Source organism: Camellia sinensis, chromosome 1, assembly GCF_055761805.1.
Source record: "Camellia sinensis isolate YWXY chromosome 1, ASM5576180v1, whole genome shotgun sequence".
Lineage (NCBI taxonomy): Eukaryota > Viridiplantae > Streptophyta > Magnoliopsida > Ericales > Theaceae > Camellia > Camellia sinensis.
In genome coordinates, this window is record NC_138961.1 from 67,308,550 (window position 1) to 67,329,453 (window position 20,904).

At 39.3% G+C, this 20,904-nt stretch overlaps 2 protein-coding genes across 2 annotated transcripts; both read right to left on the reverse strand.

Moving 5' to 3' along the window:
* Positions 1–1,464: 1,464 nt before the first annotated feature.
* Positions 1,465–9,671, reverse strand: LOC145800579 (uncharacterized). The gene is made up of 5 exons (XM_082890298.1): positions 9,600–9,671; positions 3,357–3,432; positions 1,960–2,127; positions 1,802–1,843; positions 1,465–1,715 (listed from the first exon to the last, which is right to left on the reverse strand). The coding sequence occupies exons 1-5, from the start codon at positions 9,669–9,671 to the stop codon at positions 1,477–1,479; spliced, it is 597 nt and encodes a 198-aa protein (XP_082746424.1). The 3' UTR covers positions 1,465–1,476.
* Positions 9,672–15,621: 5,950 nt separating this feature from the next.
* On the reverse strand, positions 15,622–19,522 carry LOC114318622 (uncharacterized). The gene is made up of 3 exons (XM_082890358.1): positions 18,982–19,522; positions 18,500–18,939; positions 15,622–15,633 (listed from the first exon to the last, which is right to left on the reverse strand). The coding sequence occupies exons 1-3, from the start codon at positions 19,520–19,522 to the stop codon at positions 15,622–15,624; spliced, it is 993 nt and encodes a 330-aa protein (XP_082746484.1).
* Between the last annotated feature and the right edge of the window lie 1,382 nt (positions 19,523–20,904).

Sequence of the window (20,904 nt, forward strand, 5' to 3'; positions counted from 1 at the left end):
AAGCATAAAAACTATATCCACATTCTCAACAGATATGTATAACAACAATATCCACAGATAAGCATACAAGCTGTATCCACACTTCACAAAGATAAGCATATGAGCTCTATCTTCACTTCTCTAGACAAGCATATGAGCTGTGTCTACGGAGTTCATCCCCTATCTCCTCCCAATACCTATCCGGTTTAGAGGTACATCCCCTATCTTCCCCTAAACCGCGGAGTACATCCCCTATCTCCTCCTCTACACATAACGTATATAAACACATTGGTTCTATATACAATCACACAATACATACAATTAATGTATTCTATCAACCGTCAAGTTCCATGACACATTCCATTGATTAGTTTCCGTTTACCTAATCATCATGCATTGTCTACAACAATCTCGACTATCCCCCACCGATAGCCCAAAGCAGTTATTTCTAAAAACAGAAAATAAATGCACAAATGGATATTCAATCAACATTTCACTTCCTCATTTCTCACCAATTAATTATCCCAATTAATTAAACAATGTAATTAGGCCATTTTCCATAATTACCATTTCAACCCTTAGGTCCCATTTCCATCAATGAATTAACATCTATTCCATTTTTTCATGCCAAACATGCATCTAGGTTTATTATGAATAAAACCCCAACTTTTATAGAATTACACAAAAGCCCCAAACTTTCACAAAATTACCAAACCAAGCCCAACATCTCAAAATACCAAAATTTAAAGACAAAACCCATAGAGAGGAGTAGGATATCCCTACCTCAAATTCGGAGTTCCAAAGGAGAAGACGACAAAACCCAACGTGCTCCAAAACCCGTGATTTTCAGATTAAAATGTAGCCCTCGACGATCAACAACTTTTTTGTAAAGGCCAAAGTTGAGCAAATCACTCCTACTAGATCAAAACCTAGAGAGAAGGTAGAGTCTAGAGCGAGAGGCTCAACAATGGTGTTTTTGGAAAAGTAAGTGAGAGAAGAAAAAGTGAAAAAGTGATTTGAAAAGTCACAATTTCGGGACTTTAACCCAGGTCTCCGCTCGAGCGTAAAACACCCCGCTCGAGCGGCCACTCACAGACTTTCGCTCGAGCGGCCAACCTCCCGCTCGAGCGCAGAATGCACTCGCCCAGCACTTTTGCAGAACCAGGCCTCCGCTCGAGCTCCCAACCCTACGCTCGAGCGTACAACACTGCACAACAAATACTGGATGGGTGTATTCCCCGCTCGAGCGCCAAAACCTCCGCTCGAGCGGACAGGCAAAAATCTGGGCAACTAGTTTTGGTTTCTAAACTCAACCAACCTGCAACACACCTGCCCAACACATCCTATAACTCAAATACTAAGTAAAAAGGATGCAAACAAGATAATAAACAACTACCAACATCCATGGACACATGTCCGGATCACGGTATAACAAGGGTAAACCCGGGATCGCTATACATTTGCATATTGTCTTCAAGATTATACTTTAAAAACATTTCATCCTTTATAGTAACTGATTTGAAAAAAATGGAGCAGGTCTATCAAGTATAAATCGACAATCACACCACAAGTTGACAAATCAGGCCATTGGTATAAGCTTTTTGTTAACATATGAATTAATTCAGGTAAGTTTGCAATGAGTGACAACCTTCCATCACTGCTCTTAAGTTCCACATCAGCATCATCGGCATCTACACTGCGTGGAATGAGGCGATCTTCCACATCTCTCCTTGCCCCTGTAAAATAAGTAGGAAATCAGTTGAATAATTACGTATGCATAGCTAGTGTTTTTGGTACACAAAGCATGGAAGGTAGTACTCACCTTCCAATAGAAGGTGGCCTCCTTTTCTACGATCTCTATCGTCTGCACCCATAAATAATTTGATACAAAACAATTGGAAAATACTGTCCAACAACAAAACAACAACAATAGTAAAGGAAGAAACATATAGCCAAAAAGGTTGTCAAAAGCTTCTCTACCACTATAGGACTTATCCTTCAACAAGAAATGCCACCGTTCCCGCTCCTCCAACTCATCACGGAGATTCCTCTTCTGTAATTCCTCTTTAGTGTCTTGCCCATCCTTTCTGCAACAAATATTCCAATTAGTGAACAGTTTCTGTAGATAGGCGTTAGAAAGAAAAATAGCTGCATGCATATGCAGATGACATAGAAGTATTACCATGGCCGCATAAATAAAGAATTAAAAAAAGAAAAAATAAACAAGAACGGATAGGCCTGGTTTGAAGTACTACCAGAACCCAAACAAAAAATCACGACGCCTGGTATTTGAAATAGAGGGGCTCCCCATACCCCACATCAGTTGTCCACCACAATATTTTTGAAACTCTTTCAAATTCAATTTTAGAACACCCCCAGCTCCAGTTGTGTGTTCGTCTTTTGTGCTGGGAAACTAAACATGTGGCCCTTATATTCAAATATGTTTATCACTTCACTAAAAAATGTTTGCCAAATAATTATTTTCACAATCCCCCTGTTGGCAGAGAAAGGGACAAGGGGCGGAAATTGTAAAGAACCAGAAAGAAATTAAAGCCAAATTTCTTAGTTAAGTCCCATCCCTAAGTATCATGATTGGGTTGACAAGGCCAGACCATCACCGTCTTTATCAGCACATGGTTATTAAGCTTTCTTATTGTAGAAACTATCCTCAAATTTCAACTTCTCCTAAACAGAGATGTCATTGATTTGAACCTTTTGAGGGCATTCCCTCACTACAAGTGAAAATTTCAACTTCTAAGCAGAGGTGTCATTGATCTGAGTCTTTTGAGTGCATTTCCTCACAATGAGTGAAATAATGACTGTTCATGTTTCTGTTTGCTGTTGAATAAAGATTTCAAGTTATATCTTGATTTAACTGTTTTAAGTAAAAATTCTCCATACCAAGATCTGAAAATATTGCCATAATCAAAATAGTCTAGAGGTGGCAAATGGGCGTGTTTGGGCAGGTTGAAATGGGTAATGGATCAAAAGAGTGTTAGCCCAAAATCATCAATTTAGATAGCGGGTTGGATATGGGTGGGTCGGATACGGTCACTCTTTGGTTCAACTCAAGACGCAAGCAATGGAATTTACGGGTTATTACCTTTTTTGGCTGGGTGTCCAATGGGTTAACTTAGGCCTTGTTGGGAAAATGGCTAAATGACAAAAGTCAACTTTTAATCTATTTTTGATCATATCATCTCTCTATTTTTTTATATATTTCTTATTTTTTTTTTTAAAAAGTCAAAAAATCAGTTTTTAACCAACTTCCCAAAAACCCATTTAAGCCCAAATAAAAACAAGTATATTTGTAATAGGTCCTTCCCAAAAAATAGAGATGTAGCATCTATTTTAGGTTTCTATCCTAAGTGGCATACCAATTTCCTCAATTTCATGAGCGTCAATTTCTGAAAGCACATGCACAAATACCTTCTGGCTTTTCTGAGTAGCATTCTGCAAACATATCCAATTGTCTTCATAAATGTACATTTCTATAGAAATCATGACTTATAATGAACTATTAGTTTTGAAACTTCAAAACAATTCATAAAATACACAGCCCAGTGCAATCATTACTACATATTATGAGGAAGAGCACTATCAATTGATTAGAGAACATAGTTGCCAGAAAATGGATATAAGAGCATGCCTGGAGATTCAGTATGACTTGGCGAAAATTGCAACTTCCTCTGCTGGATTGCCCGTCATCAAGCATGTCTTTCTTCTACCTTTGGGCTGTTCAAAAGCAAACCAAAGAAGAAATGAAATAAGATTCAATGAATAAAATTCAACAAATGCTTCTCCAAATTAAACTCAGGAGTCAAAACTCCATTCTACATCACTTGTGAGTCAAGATTTCACACTTGAACTTAAAAAAAGCTATTTTTTATTTGTTTCTTGGGTGATGGAGCCAAGGTTGATATACTAATTTGTATGCAAACAATTAAACAAAAGCTAAATTTGTTCAATAAGGATTGAGAATATGTAAATTTTATACGAAAGGAAATTACAACAATAGTTAAAATTTCAAGTTGACCGGGTTCCTTACCCCCAACTCTCCCATACTTCCAATCCATTTTGTCCATGTATACAAGAGACTAATCAATAATAAGTAACACAATTGGTGGATGGAATATTTTAGTGTATATAGTAGACTAACCAATAAGCTAGCTTCCGATACACATGTTTGACAAATTAATAATAAAAAATATTACTAAATGTTAAAGTTGGGATGCAAAATACAATTTTCTATGTGGAATCAATTTAGAATTAAAGTAATAAACTTTAAGCATTTGGGAAGAAATAAAACCAATAAATGTTATTTTTCTTAGCAGTACCTATTAAATTAAATTGATGAGGTCCAGTAATGCTCTATAGCAACAAAAATCAATGTGGTTGTTGTGTACCTAATGGGTGATGATACATAGTTGTGTTTCTTATGAAACATACAATTGCAGAGAGAAGCTAATCGAAAAAAAGCATTCAAACCTCATATCCATAAAGATAACCCAAAGCATCATGATTCATGAACTTTCAAAGGGTATTACCTAGATTTTCACATGTTACTTAATCAGTAGCAACAGTTTAATAACATCAAAGACAATTCTACATTATTCGTTCACATTGCAACTACTATAAAATTCACCAAAGCCCCATAAAAAAAAAAAAAGAAAAAAGAAAAGAGAAAAAAAAGAAAAGAATTTAAATAAATTCTCTCACTAAGAACCCCAGGATGGCCTTAAGCACAACCAGAAGAATTTAGCCTATACACTAAAGATTTAGAGGAACTGAGAATAACCACCAACATAGAGGAACTAACACAATGGAGCCATATAATCTTTAAGCAATTCTAGAATATATGTACATCTACCTGCCATTATTGAGCCAATAGAGGAACTAACTTGTGAATGACCCTTATTCAATGGCAGGGAAAAGGTTTGTGAATGACAATTTGATATAATTAATTTATATATAAAAAAATCAGATATAATTAAAATAGCAAATGGAATAAAAAAATCTACCTCAATATCTCACCATATTGTGACCAGAAGTAACTGGATGAATTTCCTGCAAGCGACTGTCTTTAATTTTAAAAGCATTTGGTTTAGTGTTCAGTTTTAGAGTAAAACCACAACTAAATTTTAGAATCCAAAACTTGTATACAAAAAAATAAAAAATAACAAAATAAAAAAATAGAAGCCAAGTATGAAGGAGAAGATTAAGATTAGGTATAGGAAAACACACCACCAACCTTGGCCAATTATTATGTTTGCTCTATAATCCCTCTTTAAAATCAGTAATCTCCTTGGTAGCTTCCTTTGATATTCTAAATCAAGAGTTCAAAACTCAAATCTAAAGGTATGTGATAAAACAAAGTAGACAAACACATTTGAGTAAAAGAAAGTACTATTTAAGTACTATATATATTTTCTGTTAGGCTTATTGTTTCTAGGGTAATTCTTTTAGTGAATAAACATAATGCCCGAGTCAAGTTTCCTCATTGAATCTTAAGAGGACATTTTTTTTTCCATTCATAGTCGCATGAGTTGGCAAAAGCCAGGAGTACTTTGGCAAGAGAGGTCTTGAATCACAAACCCACCTAACCTTGTACTTACCCACCTTGCTGGTATGTGTCCACAGATGCAAGCTAGAATAACTATAGAACTCTTGAACAAAAATACTGGGGCTGGTGTGCGTTTATGTCAAGGGGTACTACGACATTCTTATCTCTATCATCAACATGGAGACATGGGACAATGGAAAACTTAAAGCACCCATACAAATTTTAAAGCAAATATAAGCTTAGAAAAGCCATCCATTTAAAAAGAAAGTTTTAAATTAAAATTAGCTCCCATGGAACACTTTCATATGGCAAGCCATGATGAACAACCTTCAATTGCGAGAGAGAGAGAGAGAAAACTATACCAAAGTGAATAAGATTATGACAAACATAGCAGCTAAGGAAAAATTATATGTTCACCGTTAAAAAGTAAACAGAAACAATAGTACCTATCAATTTGTTTTCTTCTTAAAAAGTAACTAGCACAACAATGTATGCGTTTTTTTCTCTAGAAAGATAGTTATTAAGTAACAAAATATATAAATAAAGCACGATTAGAATGTACCATACAACATTGATTACTTGGAGATTTCGGGAAATCCAGAAGGCACATTTCAAAAAAAGGCCATATGCTTTCAATGTTCAATGCATACAAAATACTATTTTAAAATGGAATCCAAAAGGCTTTGACTAAAAATTAAAATAAAACATTTCTACAACTTACACTAGAATGTTGAATTGGAGCACAAATTCCCATTAGTCCACATCCAAGATGCTCTATACCATCTTCAAATAATTGGACTATGTTATAAGTCAATTTTTACCTAGTTCTTTCAATAATCAAACAATAGCAACATGTTTTCTGTAAGAAAAAAGTACAAAATCTACAATAGCACAAATGAATAGAACATGCAAGTGATGCAGACATATTTTCCAAAACCATAATTAAATTTTTTTTTCTTGCCATACCTATTGAAAGGTTTTAATTTGCAATTGCAATCACTACCAAACTTCCAAAGCATGGGTAAGTTCTGTCAATTGCCTATTGGCATAATTGATGAGTCATAGGTACTAACATTTCAATAAGAATAGTTGAAAACAAAAGAAATAACAAATGGCATACTACCACAAAAGTTGCTATTTAAAAGCAACTTTAACTTAGAAGTCAAGAGAGAATGTCAAATAATGTTTCCCTGAAGAGTAGGTAACACAAAACCATTTACTAAGGGCTATTAGTCTTGGGTCCTCCAGGTACCACTCCTCATTTCCCCATTATGCTACCTAATTAGACACTGCAGATTCACTGTAAATCTAAAATTGGTAAAAAAAAAAAAATTAATACAAGAGATATAATAACTAATTTATTAAATATATGATTTCAAGGTCTAAAGACTGATACAAACAATCAAGAAAACTAATGGGTATAAGGGTAGATTATATGTATGCATATATACATACCTATATGCATATGATATGCTATCTCTATGTGTGTGTATATATATAAACAATCCCCAAATAGTACACATTAACATGTGTTAGGGAAGGAAAAGATTGGATACACACCTAACCTTTGACATAGTACACAGAGTGGCCACCTCGAGACTTAAACTCATAACTTCAAGGTTATTAGGCTAAGATTTTTACCATTGAACCAATGGTCACCCCTGTGTGTGTGCGCGGGCATACATATATATATATATATATGTATATCTTAAATATACAAATATGAGAAAGTAACATTTCTCATAGGAAAGTAAGTTTCCAGTAAACCAAAAAATGGGTAAACAAGAAGTATTCTCATTGAATCTGTAAACAATGTTCAAGATTATCATTATCAAAGGGTTCAATAAAATCACAATACACATACACACAATGAAATGATTTTCTAGATAATAATTTTTGAAGAATTCATCAAGAAAATTGGTTGCACCTGTCTTCAACTAGCCTAAGTTGAAAGAAAAGAATTCATCAAAAAAAAATTATTCATATTTTTTGGAAAATTTTGATAAAACTCTAATTTGAACAAGAGTGTTAAGATGAGTTGGGTTTTCCCATATCACACTAATCTTGCACACAACTTTCAAATCCAAAATTTCATATCAGGAAGTACTAAACAATCCAAGAAGGCTCTTTTGATTCCAACATATTAATCAGAAACTCAAACAAGGTCTACAATTTCTTACATATCTATTGGTTTTCATAACAAAATCATATGATCAAAACTAGACCCAGATAAATTATTCTATCAAACAACACCATTCAAGCTCGATCCACAGATCATTTTAAGATAAGTAAATACACCAATTAGATTATATTATTTTATTATAAATTTTCTTTTACACATTATTATGTTAAAATTAGTGTTTGTTTTATATGTCTAGATTTTTTATTTTACTTGTGTCTAATAAAAATTTGGATCTGCCAAACTTAAAAAAAAAAAAAACTAAAACTTAGAAGTAATTTTGTAGCTTAAAAACAGAGAAAATTTATTTTATATAAAAATTTACATTGTAAAAAAAACTCGTTTACATTTTTCTCTTTAGGTGAACTTTTAGATTTTCTCAAAAAAGCTTGAGCTGGGTCGCCTGTGTGTTTAATCAGCATGTAGACGTATAATGCTATAGCAAAGAGAAAGCAATTAAACAAATGCCAATATGATTGAGAACCAATGTTAATTTTGAATGTGAACAAAACTTAATATCATCAACTATTGATATAGAAATTCTAAATAAGTGGAGATGGTTTGAGAAAGATTTCTAAAACACGTAGAATATTTGTTAAGCAAGACACTGTTGTTGTAAATAGATCACATCACATGGATATGAAATTTGTCTATTAAATATTTTTATAACATTGGATAATTAACTTGGGCATCGGATGACTTTCAGCTATTCAATGGCTGGAGGTGTTATCTTGAAAATGGTGATCACGTGGTTCTAATCATTTTCTTCATTGAGTTTCTTCATCATCAAGTGTCACATTTTCTATGTCCATACAATATCAATCAGAAGGAAGTTCAAAAAAATAAAAAAGTGAAGTTTAGGAGAGTCAATATTCTAATTTACCACTAACTAAAGTTTAACACCTTAATTGATGTTTCGGGAGCTAATACTAATGCAAATTATTAGATTATAATGTTGCAGACAAAGTTGAATTCGATTTGGAGGACTTTGAACTTGGTAAAACAACAACAACAACAACAACAAAATAATAATAATAAAAAATTGGGACATTGTACTTAAAAAACCTATCAACATTTTTCTTATATAATAGATATTATTTAAACAAATATTATCTTAGAGTTGTTTTAGGAATATACTATTTTAGTTGATTTTTTAAATTTTTACAAAAAGACATAAAAAAAAAATAGAGATAATAGTTAATTTTTTAATAATAACTTTTTGATTTTTCAATTAAAATAACCTATTGCTAAACTTGCTAATAATCTTTAACAACTATGTACCTAAATATTCACCACTTTCCGTCAAAGCCTACCACTCTTAATTAATCACAGCCACCATTATGGGCTGCTTAATAATTACTATTAAATAAAATTTTCAAACCATTTGGTGTCACAATAATGTTACAATAATATTAGAGACACTAATTATTTTACCACATAATCTCATAGTGATGATGGGTCGACTTATTGTTTTTGTGTAAGAGAAAATTTATACAAAGAAATAGTTTGTATACTTAATTTTTGGCACCATCTAATCTTATATATGCTAAACTTATTATTTTGATATCATCTAATCTTATAATCTCCTGAAGTTTCTAATATCAACAATTACAAAGAATGATTAACAAAGAAAGAGTATGAATATCATTTCTTTATATAAAAATGTATATTTTTTGAGATACAAAATCAGTCATAGATGGTGCCAAAAATCACTTTTTAGGGTTAGGGTTTTGAAATCAAAGCCCTATCTTGGGTGATTACAGATGTTAATTTTGACTGAGAACAAACCTTAATATTAGATATTCAATAAGGGTTAGGGTTTTGAAATCAAAGCCCCAATGGCACAGCTATCTTGGGTGGCTGTAAATAGGAACATACCTGACCTACAGAAGAGAGCTCTTGTAAATTTTCAATTTGACTAGAAGGGAAAATATTTGCTGACAAACCCATGGTAGAGATGGGAACAGAGTGATGGCTTGTGAAGAAGATTTCAACAACGGTGGCGTGGATCGCCGACGGGGCTGGTGCTCTTTGGCCATCGCGGAAGCTTCGGCTATGGTGGAAGAGAAGAGAAAGGTGAAGAGCAAGAGAGAGAGGCCAATCGTTCTTCGCTCGCTATGGTGGAAGAGAAGAGAAAGGTGAAGAATGGTGGCCTCGACGCTTGACCGTTGGACTTCGACAACTATGGTGGAAGAGAGGAGGGAGGAGAAGAGGAGCAAGAGCACGAACCAGAGCAAGAGAGGAAGGCAACTGACTTGGGACTCTTGGAATTCTGATTACTTTGCTTGTTTGGCAACCGGTGAACGGTTGTCAATTCAAAATTAAATTATTAAATTAATTTAGTTATATGATAGTTATGAGATAATAGGGTATATATAAATAACTAAATATAACTAAGTGATGAGTTAATATGAGAATAGTTATGATTTATATGATATTAATTATGATCTCAAATCACATAATCTCATAACTGATGTATGGTACATCCAAATGTACCATAGCATCACCCTTGTCGGTTGAGTCTGATCAGAACAAGCTCTATTATCAAATTTGAGATTTACTCATCTGAGACCGGCTCCTGGAGGGCTTGTGGCGAACCTTTCACCGCTAATCGAAATTCTGAATTTCGTAGCGGGGTCTATTGGAACGGTGCGATTAACTGGTTCAACTCATTGGGGGACTCATGTATTTCAACATGGAGGACGAGCGTGTTAGAACTATTCCAATGCCTCTGATTCCTCACGGGGATTGGAAAAGGAGGCCATTTGGGTATTACGGGGAGTCGAACGATCATTTGCATTTTGTTGAGATATACGGTCCAAGGACTCAATTCGATGTTTATGAGATAGAGAGAGATTACTCTGGCTGTTTTGTGAAGTACCACGTTGATCTTGGTTCAGTTAGAGTTGCGTTTCCCCAGATGATGCAGAGGATCTCGCGGGACACAATGTATTACTTGTTCGCTATGCTTTCGATTGTAGGAGAGAAAAAAGATGACGAGGACTCGTTTATGGTGTTGCACATACCGGGTAAGATTTTACGGTACAATCTTGGTCATGAGAGTTTCGAGAAGATATGTGATGTTGGTGCAGAGCATTATGATGGTAATGGCATGGTTGAGGATTCTTTTATGTATTCCTGGTTTCATTCCTTCCAATACATTGAGTCTGTCTCTTGTATATGAATGTGGTTTTTTGCTTTAAGGCGATGCGGTACAGTTTTGAGGATAAGAGTTTGAAGAAGCTGTGTGATTTTGCTGCTTCAGCTCCACGTTGACCTGTGAGTTTTGGTGGATGGTCAATTTGTTTTCCATTTATTGAGTCTATTTTGTTGCGTTTGATATTGTTGAGACAAAACATGGATTGTAAATTAGAATTTGTATTTGTTCAAACAAGTTTTATGTTAATACAATATTTATATTTGTATATAGTTTTTGTCATGTGCCCATTTGCAAACTTGTTTGTTTGTGTTTGAAATTTTTCTTAACAGAGTATAAAATCTCATTCCCTAAAAAATAAAGTAGAAAGGAACAAATGTGATTTTTTTAATAAAATTGTCGGTTAAGGTAGAAGTACATGTAGTAATGACATTGGGCACATAATCGTTAACTCTAAGGAAAAAAAAAAAAATTGACGTAATTAATGCCATAACTCTGTTACGTAGCTCGAAAATGAGTTGGCTCGAATGGCTCGAGGTGTCAAAATGACGTCGTTTTGGCATTTTTTTTTTCTCTCTTGTCTTTGAAGCATGGGAGGTTTGGGAGAGAGAGAGAGAGAGAGAGGAGAGAGAATCCATTGATGAACAAAACCAAAAAAAACAACACAGAGAGAGAAGAAGAGAAGGAGACAGATCATACACACAAAGAAGGGTTGCGATCGACAGTGATGGTAGCTAAAATCGAGTTTCTCGTAGGTGGCGCCGTCACCGCAGATAGTCCCGCCTCCGCCGCCTAAAATCCCATCTTTCATGGCAGTTTTCAGATCCAAGACATCACACTTCACATCCCCATCTCTCCGACGACTAAATGGCTAATACATAGGCATTTTCACACACCCTTTTGTTGACAAAACTAGGAAAAGAAAAGGCTTATTAGAAGAGGAAAAAAAGAACCCAAAACAGAGCAACCCTTGAAAATCACTTACTCTGAACCAAGCAACAAAAAACAGTAGTATTCTTTGAGGCACATTAGGAAGAGTTTTACACTCTTTTATCTCTCTCTCTCTCTCTTTTTATTTCTCTCTCATTGACAATTACTGTACGGGAGCCAAATATTCGTTATCACCCGTATTCCTCACGTCCAAGTTGCGCCTTCCTCCGATCGACCTGCGAACACAATGAGGGTGAGCTACCCAGTGGTGCGTTGCCAGAAAACCCCTCCGACGATCAAGTCAGCTCACACTCAAAGAGAGAGAAGACAATGTGTTAGTGTTTTTCTCACCAAAAGATGTTCCATCCTCCGCATGGGGGGCGTAGTCACGTTTATATACTTTCTGCGCGTACCTCTGTGACCATTCGCTCTTTGACGCGGGGACCCACTCTCTCACGTGTCAGTGCAAATACAGCTAAACACCACCTAATCAAACTGCCAAACAACGTTGGCGAGAACGGACAGCTAGGCGGTGCTACCCCAGCTTCCTACCACCGTATTACTTTGTGAAACAGTGTTCCTAGCCGAGCTCCGTTATGACCGAGCTTAGTAGCCCTCCGTTGTGACCGAGCTCTTGCTCGGTTGGGCCGATCTGCAGAGGATCTTGCTCGCCGAACGAACAATACGAACCGGGCTGGCAGAGAATTATCCCAGCCAAATCGGGCCTGGACTTTAACCGAGCAAACTCCCCCTGGATCGGCCCAGCCCAGGTCGACCCAAACACGCTTGGACCAATTTTAGCCCGGCCATTACCACGGCCCAAAGCCAGATTATGAAATCTCCCTCTCAATTGCCCCTTAATTCCGTTCGCACTAGCGTGACTGGGATTACATGCTCCGGCCGGGGTCGATCCTCTGCCCCGCCTTATACCGCAAGACATTAACCGCACTAATCCCCCTACTCGGTCTCTTGACTTGTTCGGTCGGTGCCTCGACTTGCCAACCTGTCTCTTTAGTACTGACGCTGCCATCATTACAAACACGCATCATTCATTCATTGGCCTCGAACAGCCAACCCCGCCGCCTCTTCACGTTCGAATTTTGGCACTTCTTTTTCCTTTTTATACTCATCATCCCTCATCTCATTCCCTTTCTTATTCTGTTCGTCTTCACCTGCAAAACCACCCTATGATTGAGAGGTCTTGCTCCCACTCATCCTATGGAGATTAGAGCATCCACGCAAGTACATTCCACACCTTTGCTGTCGCTGAGGGCCCCCGTCTCACTGCTTCAAGCTACCATCCGATCCCCAGCCTGTAAGTCTTCGACTCTCCTCCGCTCTTCTTCTGTTACTCGTGTTCTTACTGTACAATTGGGCATGTGATTGTCATAGTTGAGTCTAGGGCTTGGTAATAGTAGGTTTTAGGACTTTGAATGAAGTTAACTTAGGATGTAGCCCCCCAAAACCAGCTCTGCCCCTTCTCCCTCAACTGTTCATCATCTTCTGTGATGAACACGCGAGGATCTAGGGCAGACCGGGCTCCAGGTCTTCATTTGATCCCAAAAAATACCAAAATCGAGCAAGTTGCAAGTTTGTGAGACTTGTGTAGGAACCAAGGTAACAGAATGCTAGACCGCTCGACTGGGCTAATATCTGGTCCGCTTGAGCGACCGAGCTTCTGGATATACCACTGTGACTGAGGTGGTGTGGCACTTCATGTGTCCGAGCTAAAGTCGAGCTCGTTTGCGCGATTGCGCTTCCACTTACACTTGACTTTTACTACAGAATCCTAGGGGACCAGACACCAACACCAGGGCTTTCAAAGGCCGAGCAGCCATCGTACGAAACTTTGTCAAACCAAAACCGCTATACTGAAACAAGCCAGATTCACATGGGGCATTACCGCTTCCTCGTTAACATGCCGGGAGCATTAGCCGTGTTCCAGGAGGAGTACGGCGTCCCTGAAGACGTCCACCTTGAGCTCGGTGTAGAAGACACCACACCTTGGGGTAGACTGGATCAATGCCCCTTCACTATGTTGTCCATAATCGAGGGAGGTTTATGCTTCCCTGTTCAGCCCCTAATATGTGAGTTCTTGAGGCGTACTGGGCTAGTGTCAACACAGGTTTCGACCAATACATACAGAATAATAAATGGGGTAGCTGAGCTGAACAACCAGCTTGGCTTAAACCTAGGGTTAGCCGAGATCTTGCGCCAGTACACCCTCGGGCACACAGCTGACGGGTTTAACTACTATTTGAAGATTATACTGGGCAAGGAAAAGCTGGTAACCGGCACCCGAGATAAAGATATGCATGATGACGACTTCTTTTAGGTGTTCGGGAATTTTGAGACGGCTGATGTGCCTGGCTGGTACATCAGTAAAAACTTCGGTTCAATATGTAAGCCGTGCTCACTGACCAGTCAAATTACTTTCGCTTAATATTTTGTACTAATTGCTCTTTTCCTTGCAGCTATCGAAGCCTTACAAGCGAATTACTTCAACCCAGATGAGGCCGTCCTTAGAGTCGTGCTATAGTGTCGTCACCGAGATTGCCACGACCTTCTCGGTTACGTACCGAGCTATCGATACACGACACCTTGCAGAAGTAGAGTCACCGACTTTCTGCGAGCACCATCCCCACTGCCTGATCCAATGCTTCCGGACGTACCTCTGATCTGGCTAACCGAGGAAGAGGAAATGGCCAAACGGAGCCGCATCAATAATCTCATCACTGCCACGTCAACCGAGTTACCAAGCATTCCCCCCCTCCGCACCTCAACGACCGGTCAAACATTTGGGACCGTGATTGCCATGGCGTCGACCACTACGGCGCTGACTAGCAAAGAAAATCGCTGAGCGGGAAAAAGGCCTCGTTTTGCCGACCCAACTACCGAGCTTGTGGCCGAGTTGAGCACCGAGCAACTGGCGGAGGGATCTGAGCCCACTCTCCTATGGCAGCCACAGTTGAAACACTGGGGTAAGGAGATCTCAGCCAACGCCTCGGTCAAAGGCGATAAAGAACATCTCCTGGCCTTTGACCTGACAAAAGCATTACTTCTGTTGAGCGATGTGACCGGCAGTGACCATGTGCCCGACACCCGGCTCGTCAAGTCCTAGGTTAAATCTATGACCCGGGTAGGAGCTCTGTACATTTACTCTAACACGTCCTCTTACAAGCTATCCAGAAGCAACATCTCTTGATGGACCGGATTCATAAACTCCGGCAAAAGGTGACCGATGCCACCAATCTGGTCACGAATCTGGAAACCGAGCTTGGGAGGTCTAAGGCTTCACTTGAAATGGCCAATGCTGACAACGCAAGACTCTTTAGCTAGCTTGGCAGGGCCGAGCAAGAGAGAGACGAGCTGAAAGCTCAACTCGCAGCCAAAAAAGAAGCGAAGAAGGCTGCCGTGGATGAGGCCAACAATCTCGGTTTCCAGGAGGCCGAGGACAACTACACCAAGCAAGTCGAAGCCACCAAGGACATTTATTTCAAGTCCGGTTGGAAGGCCGCTTGCGAAAAACTCAGCCAAGGATCCGAGACCGAGGTGTTTGCTTCTTCTTCCCCAGCCTTCCTACCGGTCTACCTGATTCCTTACGCCAACGAAGTCTTCAACGCTTTGCAAGAAGAGGTAGAAAAAGAAGCCGAGGACAAGGGTAGCCAGCAGGAGCTTGGCAAGAAGGAAAAGGCTACTGTTGTTGACCTAGAGGTCGCGACAGAAGGAGCTGGGGATGAGTTTGCCGACCTCTCCCCATTAGCATAGTTTAGACTTGTCTCTTTTAATTTTTGTTTGAATTTTGTAATCGGGCTACAAGCCCCACTGCATGTACCAAATTTTCCAATCAATGAAAAGTTCTCATTTTGCTTGTACTCTTGCAATGTTTTGCTGTTGTCCATCTTGCAACCGCGCTATTCTTGCCTGGCATGTGACAGTCGGATAGAGCGAGCAAAACATCTCAGCATAAATATGAGTTGTACAAAACATCAATTCTTTAGCCAGGATAAAATATCTCGGCTAAAATTCAAGAGTTGAGCAGATCTTCAATTCTTTAGCCAGGATAAAACATCTCGGCTAAGATTCTAGAGTTGAGCAGATCATCAACTCTTTAACCGGAATAAAACATCTCAACTAAAATTCTAGAGTTAAGCAGATCTTCAACTCTTTAGCCTGGATAAAACATCTCGGCTAAGATTCTAGAGTTGAGCAGATCATCAACTCTTTAACCGGGATAAAACATCTCGGCTAAAATTCTAGAGTTGAGAAAATCATCAACTCTGTAGCTGGGATAAAACATCGGCTAAGATTCTAGAGTTCAACAGATCATTAACTCTTTAACCGGGATAAAACATCTTGGCTAAAATTCTAGAGTTGAGCAAATCATCAACTCTTTAGTCGGGATAAAACATCTCGGCTAAGATTCTAGAGTTGAGCAATCATCAACTCGTTAGCCAGGATAAAACATCTCAGCCAAAACCTCAGAGTTGAACAAATCATCAACTCTTTTAGCCGGGGTAAATCATCTTCGCTAAAACCTCAGAGTTAAGCAAGTCATCAACTGTTTTAGCTGGGGTAAATCATCTCAGCTAAAACCTCAGAGTTGAGCAAATCATCAACTCTTTTAGCCAGGGTAAATCATCTCGGCTAAAACCTCAGAGTTGAGCAAATCATCAACTCTTTTAGTCGGGGTAAATCATCTCGGCTAAAACCTCAGAGTTGAGCAATTCATCAACTCGTTAGCCGGAATAAAACATCTCGGCTATGACCTCAGAGTTGAGCAAATCATCAACTCTTTTAGCCGAGGTAAATCATCTCGGCTAAAATCTCAGAGTTGAACAATTCATCAACTCGTTAGCCGGGATAAAACATCTCGGCTAAGACCTCAGAATTGAGCAAATCATCAACTCTTTTAGCCGGGGTAAATCATCTCGGCTAAAACTTCAAAGTTGAGCAATTCATCAACTCGTTAGCCGGGATAAAACATCTCGGCTATGACCTCAGAGTTGAGCAAATCATCAAGTCTTTTAGCCGGGGTAAATCATCTCGGCTAAAATCTCTGAGTTGAGCAATTCATCAACTCGTTAGCCGGGATAAAACATCTCGGCTAAGACCTCAGAATTGAGCAAATCATCAACTCTTTTAGCCGAGATAAATCATCTCAGCTAAAAGCTCAGAGTTGAGCAAATCATCAACTCTTTAGCCGGGATAAAATATCTCGGCTAAAATTCTAGAGTTGAGCAAATCATTAACTCTTTTAAATCATCTTGGCTTTAGAGGTAGTTACCCCTCGTTCACTACATTACTTTGAACACAACAAACTTCCTAAGCATAAATAATTCATTTCTATTACACTGGCATATGGAGTATTACATTCATAAATAAAGGGGAAACTTGTCCCTTCACAAAAAATTACACACAAAAGATAAAAACTAAAAATTATACAGTTTGAGGTTGGTCGTATTCCATGGCCGGGGTACGCTTTTTCCATCCAAGTCGTCTAAGTGGTATGCCCCCTTGCCTGCCAGACCGATTATCCTGTACAGCCCTTCCCAGTTTGCCGCTAGTTTGCCTTCACCCGGCACCAGTGTGTTGCCTATCACCTTCCTTAAAACCCAGTCCCCGACTTTAAACGGTCTGGGGTGCACTATTTTGTTGTATTTTCTGGACAATTCTTGTTGATATGTGGCCACGTGGATTAACGCATTTTCTTGGCGCTCGTCAGTTAGGTCCAATTCCAGGGTGATGGCTTCAGAGTTCAGTTCGGGCTCAAAATTTTCGCTGCGGATAGTGGGCATGCTGATCTCCAATGGAATGACCGCCTCCATGCCATATGCCAAGGCAAAAGGGGTCTCCCCGGTCGAGCATCTCGGGGTTGTCCGGTATGCCCAGAGGACACTAGGGAGTTCCTTGGCCCATTTGCCTTTGGCTTTCTCTCTTCTTCAACCTATCTAGAATGGTCTTGTTCGATGCTTCAGCTTGGTCATTGGACTGAGGGTAGGCCGGGGTGGAATTGTAGAATTCTATTTTCAATTCCTCACAAATCCTCTGAACAGCCGCCCGTCAAACTGGGTGCCATTATTAGATATCAAAGCCTTGAGGACGCCAACCCACGTGATCACGTTCTGCCAAACAAACCGTTTGACATAATTCTCTTTGATGGTCGCTAAGGGCTCGGCTTCAACCCATTTGGTGAAGTAATCTGTCACTGCAATGAAGAACTTTCGGTTGCCTGGCGTGGTTGGGAGTGGTCCCACTATGTCCAGCCCCCACATTGCGAAAGGCCAAGGACTTGTGAGGGAGAGAAGTTCTCTGGCCGGCTGATGAATTTAGTGGGTGAATTTTTGGATTTTTTGTATTTTCTAACATATTTTTGCGCGTCTGCATGCATGCACGACCACCAGTATCCTTGCGAAATAGTGCGGTAGGCCAAAGATCTCCCCCCGATGTGACTTCTGCACATGCCTTCATGGATCTCGTAAAGGAAAGCTTCCACGCTGTTTGGATAAACACACTTGAGGTACGGACTGGTGAATGACTTCTTATATAAAGCGCCAGATAGAGAGACCCAAAACCGCTCTAACTTTACCCGGACTTTATGTGCTTCTTTTTTATCAGCCGGAAGGGTCTGTTCTTTCAGGAAAATGATGATTGGGTCCATCCAAGAGGGACTAAGCTCGGTGCAAAATACTTCCGTCTGCTCCAAGTCCTTAATACTAGGTCTTGGAAGAAACTCGATTAGGAGAGGACTAGGAGTTAAACTGTCGAACATGGAAGCTAGACCAGCCAACTCATCCGCTCGGCCGTTTTCTTCACGACCAATTTGTTGGACCCTTATTGCTTGGAATTCCTTGATGTGTTTTCTTACTAGAGCTTGGTATTTGGCCATTCTGTCATCTTTGGCTTCGTACACTCCAAATACTTTGTTTACAATGAGTTGAGAGTCACTGTAGACCATCAGCTCGGATGCGTGCAATTGGAGCGCGCTTTTAAGTCCGACTAGCAGTGCTTCGTACTCAGCCTCGTTGTTAGATGCTGGAAATCCAAGTGTGATGGAATGTTCAATGGTTAGATCGTCCGGTGAGATCAAAACTATACCCAGCCCGGCGCTGTGCCGGTTCGAGGCGCCATCTACAAAAAGTTTCCAAATTTCACAAATGAAAAGTTTCTAACATTTTGGGGGATCCTGGGAGGCTTGAAGGTTGATGGGATCACGGTCGCTCTGCTGCTCGGCTATGTTTGCTACAAGCTCGCCTTTGATGATTTCAACAGACACGTCTTCGTCCCTCCTTGGCGATGCAGTGCCGGACCCAACAGGTTGATATGTTATTCCCAAGTCCATCGTCGTACTGCTGGGCTGAAGTACACTTCTGCCAGAAGGTTTTGTGGACGGGCGCGCAAGTTCCGCGTCGCCAACATCACTCTGCTGTGCAATCTCCGTTGGGCTTACACTCGCCTCCCCGGCTGCCACAGTAAGATCCACTGGGCATACCGGGTGAATTCCAGGTGAGAATTCAGCAACAAAGTCGGCCAATGCTTGGGATTTGATGGCGGTTCGGGGTTGAAACTTGACGTCGAATTGCCCCAGTTCGACTGCCCACTTCAGAATTTGACCGGAGAAATCCGCTCGCTCAAATAAGGCTTTCAGAGGGAATTCGGTCAACACCACGATTGTGTGTGCATGAAAGTAGTGCGCCAATTTCTTGGAGGCCATCATTAGCGCCAAAGCAAGTTTCTCCAGCGGCAAGTATCTCGACTCTGCTGGTAGCAAGGTTTTGCTCACGTAAAAGATAGGGAGATGTTGCTTCCTTTCAATTTTGCTCACGTAAAAGATAGGGAGATGTTACTCCCTCTCAATTTTTTTTAACAGAGTATAAAATCTCATTCCCTAAAAATAAAGTAGAAAGGAACAAATGTGATTTTTTTAATAAAATTGTCGGGTAAGGTAGAAGTACACGTAGTAATGACATTGGGCACAAAATCGTTAACTCTATAAAAAAAAAAAAAGTAAAATTTTGATGTAACTAATGCCACAACTCTGCTACGTAGCTCGAAAATGAGTTGGCTTGAATGGCTCGAGGTGCCAAAACGACGTCGTTTTTACATTTTTTTTCTCTCTCTCTTTTGTCTCTGAAGCATGAGAGGTTTGGGAGAGAGAGAGGAGAGAGAATCCATTGATGAACAAAACAAAAAAAAACAACATAGAGAGAGACGAAGAGAAGGAGACAGATCATACACACAGAGGAGGGTTGCGAGCGACGGTGATGGTAGCTAAAATCGAGTTTCTCGTCGGTGGCACCGCCGCCGCAGATAGTCTCGCCTCTGCCGCCTAAAATCCCATCTTTCATGGCGGTTTTCAGACCCAAGACATCACACTTCACATCCCCATCTCTCCGACGACTAAATGGCTGAACATAGGCATTTTCACACACCGTTTTGTTGACAAAACTAGGAAAAGGAAAGGCTTATCAGAAGAGGAAAAAAAAACCCAAAACAGAGCAAACCCTTGAAAATCACTTACTCTGAACCAAGCAACAAAAAATAGTAGTATTCTTTGAGACACATCAGGAAGAGTTTTATATTCTTTTATCTCTCTCTTTCTCTTTCGCTGTTTATTTCTCTCTCATTAACAATTACAATCAACAATAGACATCAAAAGGGACATCTTTTCTTCAAGACTACTTTTTATTTTTTTGCTTTACCTAATCACTTTATCTGGTCATTTGCATCATCATCACGACCTAACACATCATGAACATGTAATCTTCTTCTCTAATACCAAAGCTCACTTGCTCTTTGTCACGCCCCAAGTTCCGTGACAACGCCGCACACTCATTTAAGTGAGCATGCAAGGCTAAGAGTCCAATCACATAACCTACAATGTAAAATACTCAAATTAAATCCTTAATTATCATAATGCTAAAATCCATAAAAATAAATAATTCTTATCATATGAAATTGTCCACCAAGGCCACTAGTATAATCCACTAACAAAATAATAATCCAAGTACTTAAATCATAGTTCTACTCTCAACACTCCCACAAGTAAAAATCCCGCGCAGCTCTACTCCTCAGAATCTGAAAAAAAATAAAATA

Coding starts and splice junctions, on each gene's coding strand:
- LOC114318622 (XM_082890358.1), bottom strand. CDS start 19,522: ATGGCCTCCAAGAAATTGGCGCACTACTTTCATGCACACACAATCGTG. Junction 18,940..18,981: donor CTCCCAGGATCCCCCAAAAT/GTTAGAAACTTT, acceptor AACTTTTTGTAG/ATGGCGCCTCGAACCGGCAC.
- LOC145800579 (XM_082890298.1), bottom strand. CDS start 9,671: ATGGGTTTGTCAGCAAATATTTTCCCTTCTAGTCAAATTGAAAATTTA. Junction 3,433..9,599: donor AGCTCTCTTCTGTAGGTCAG/GTATGTTCCTAT, acceptor ATATGTTTGCAG/AATGCTACTCAGAAAAGCCA. Junction 1,716..1,801: donor AGGCCACCTTCTATTGGAAG/GTGAGTACTACC, acceptor CTTATTTTACAG/GGGCAAGGAGAGATGTGGAA.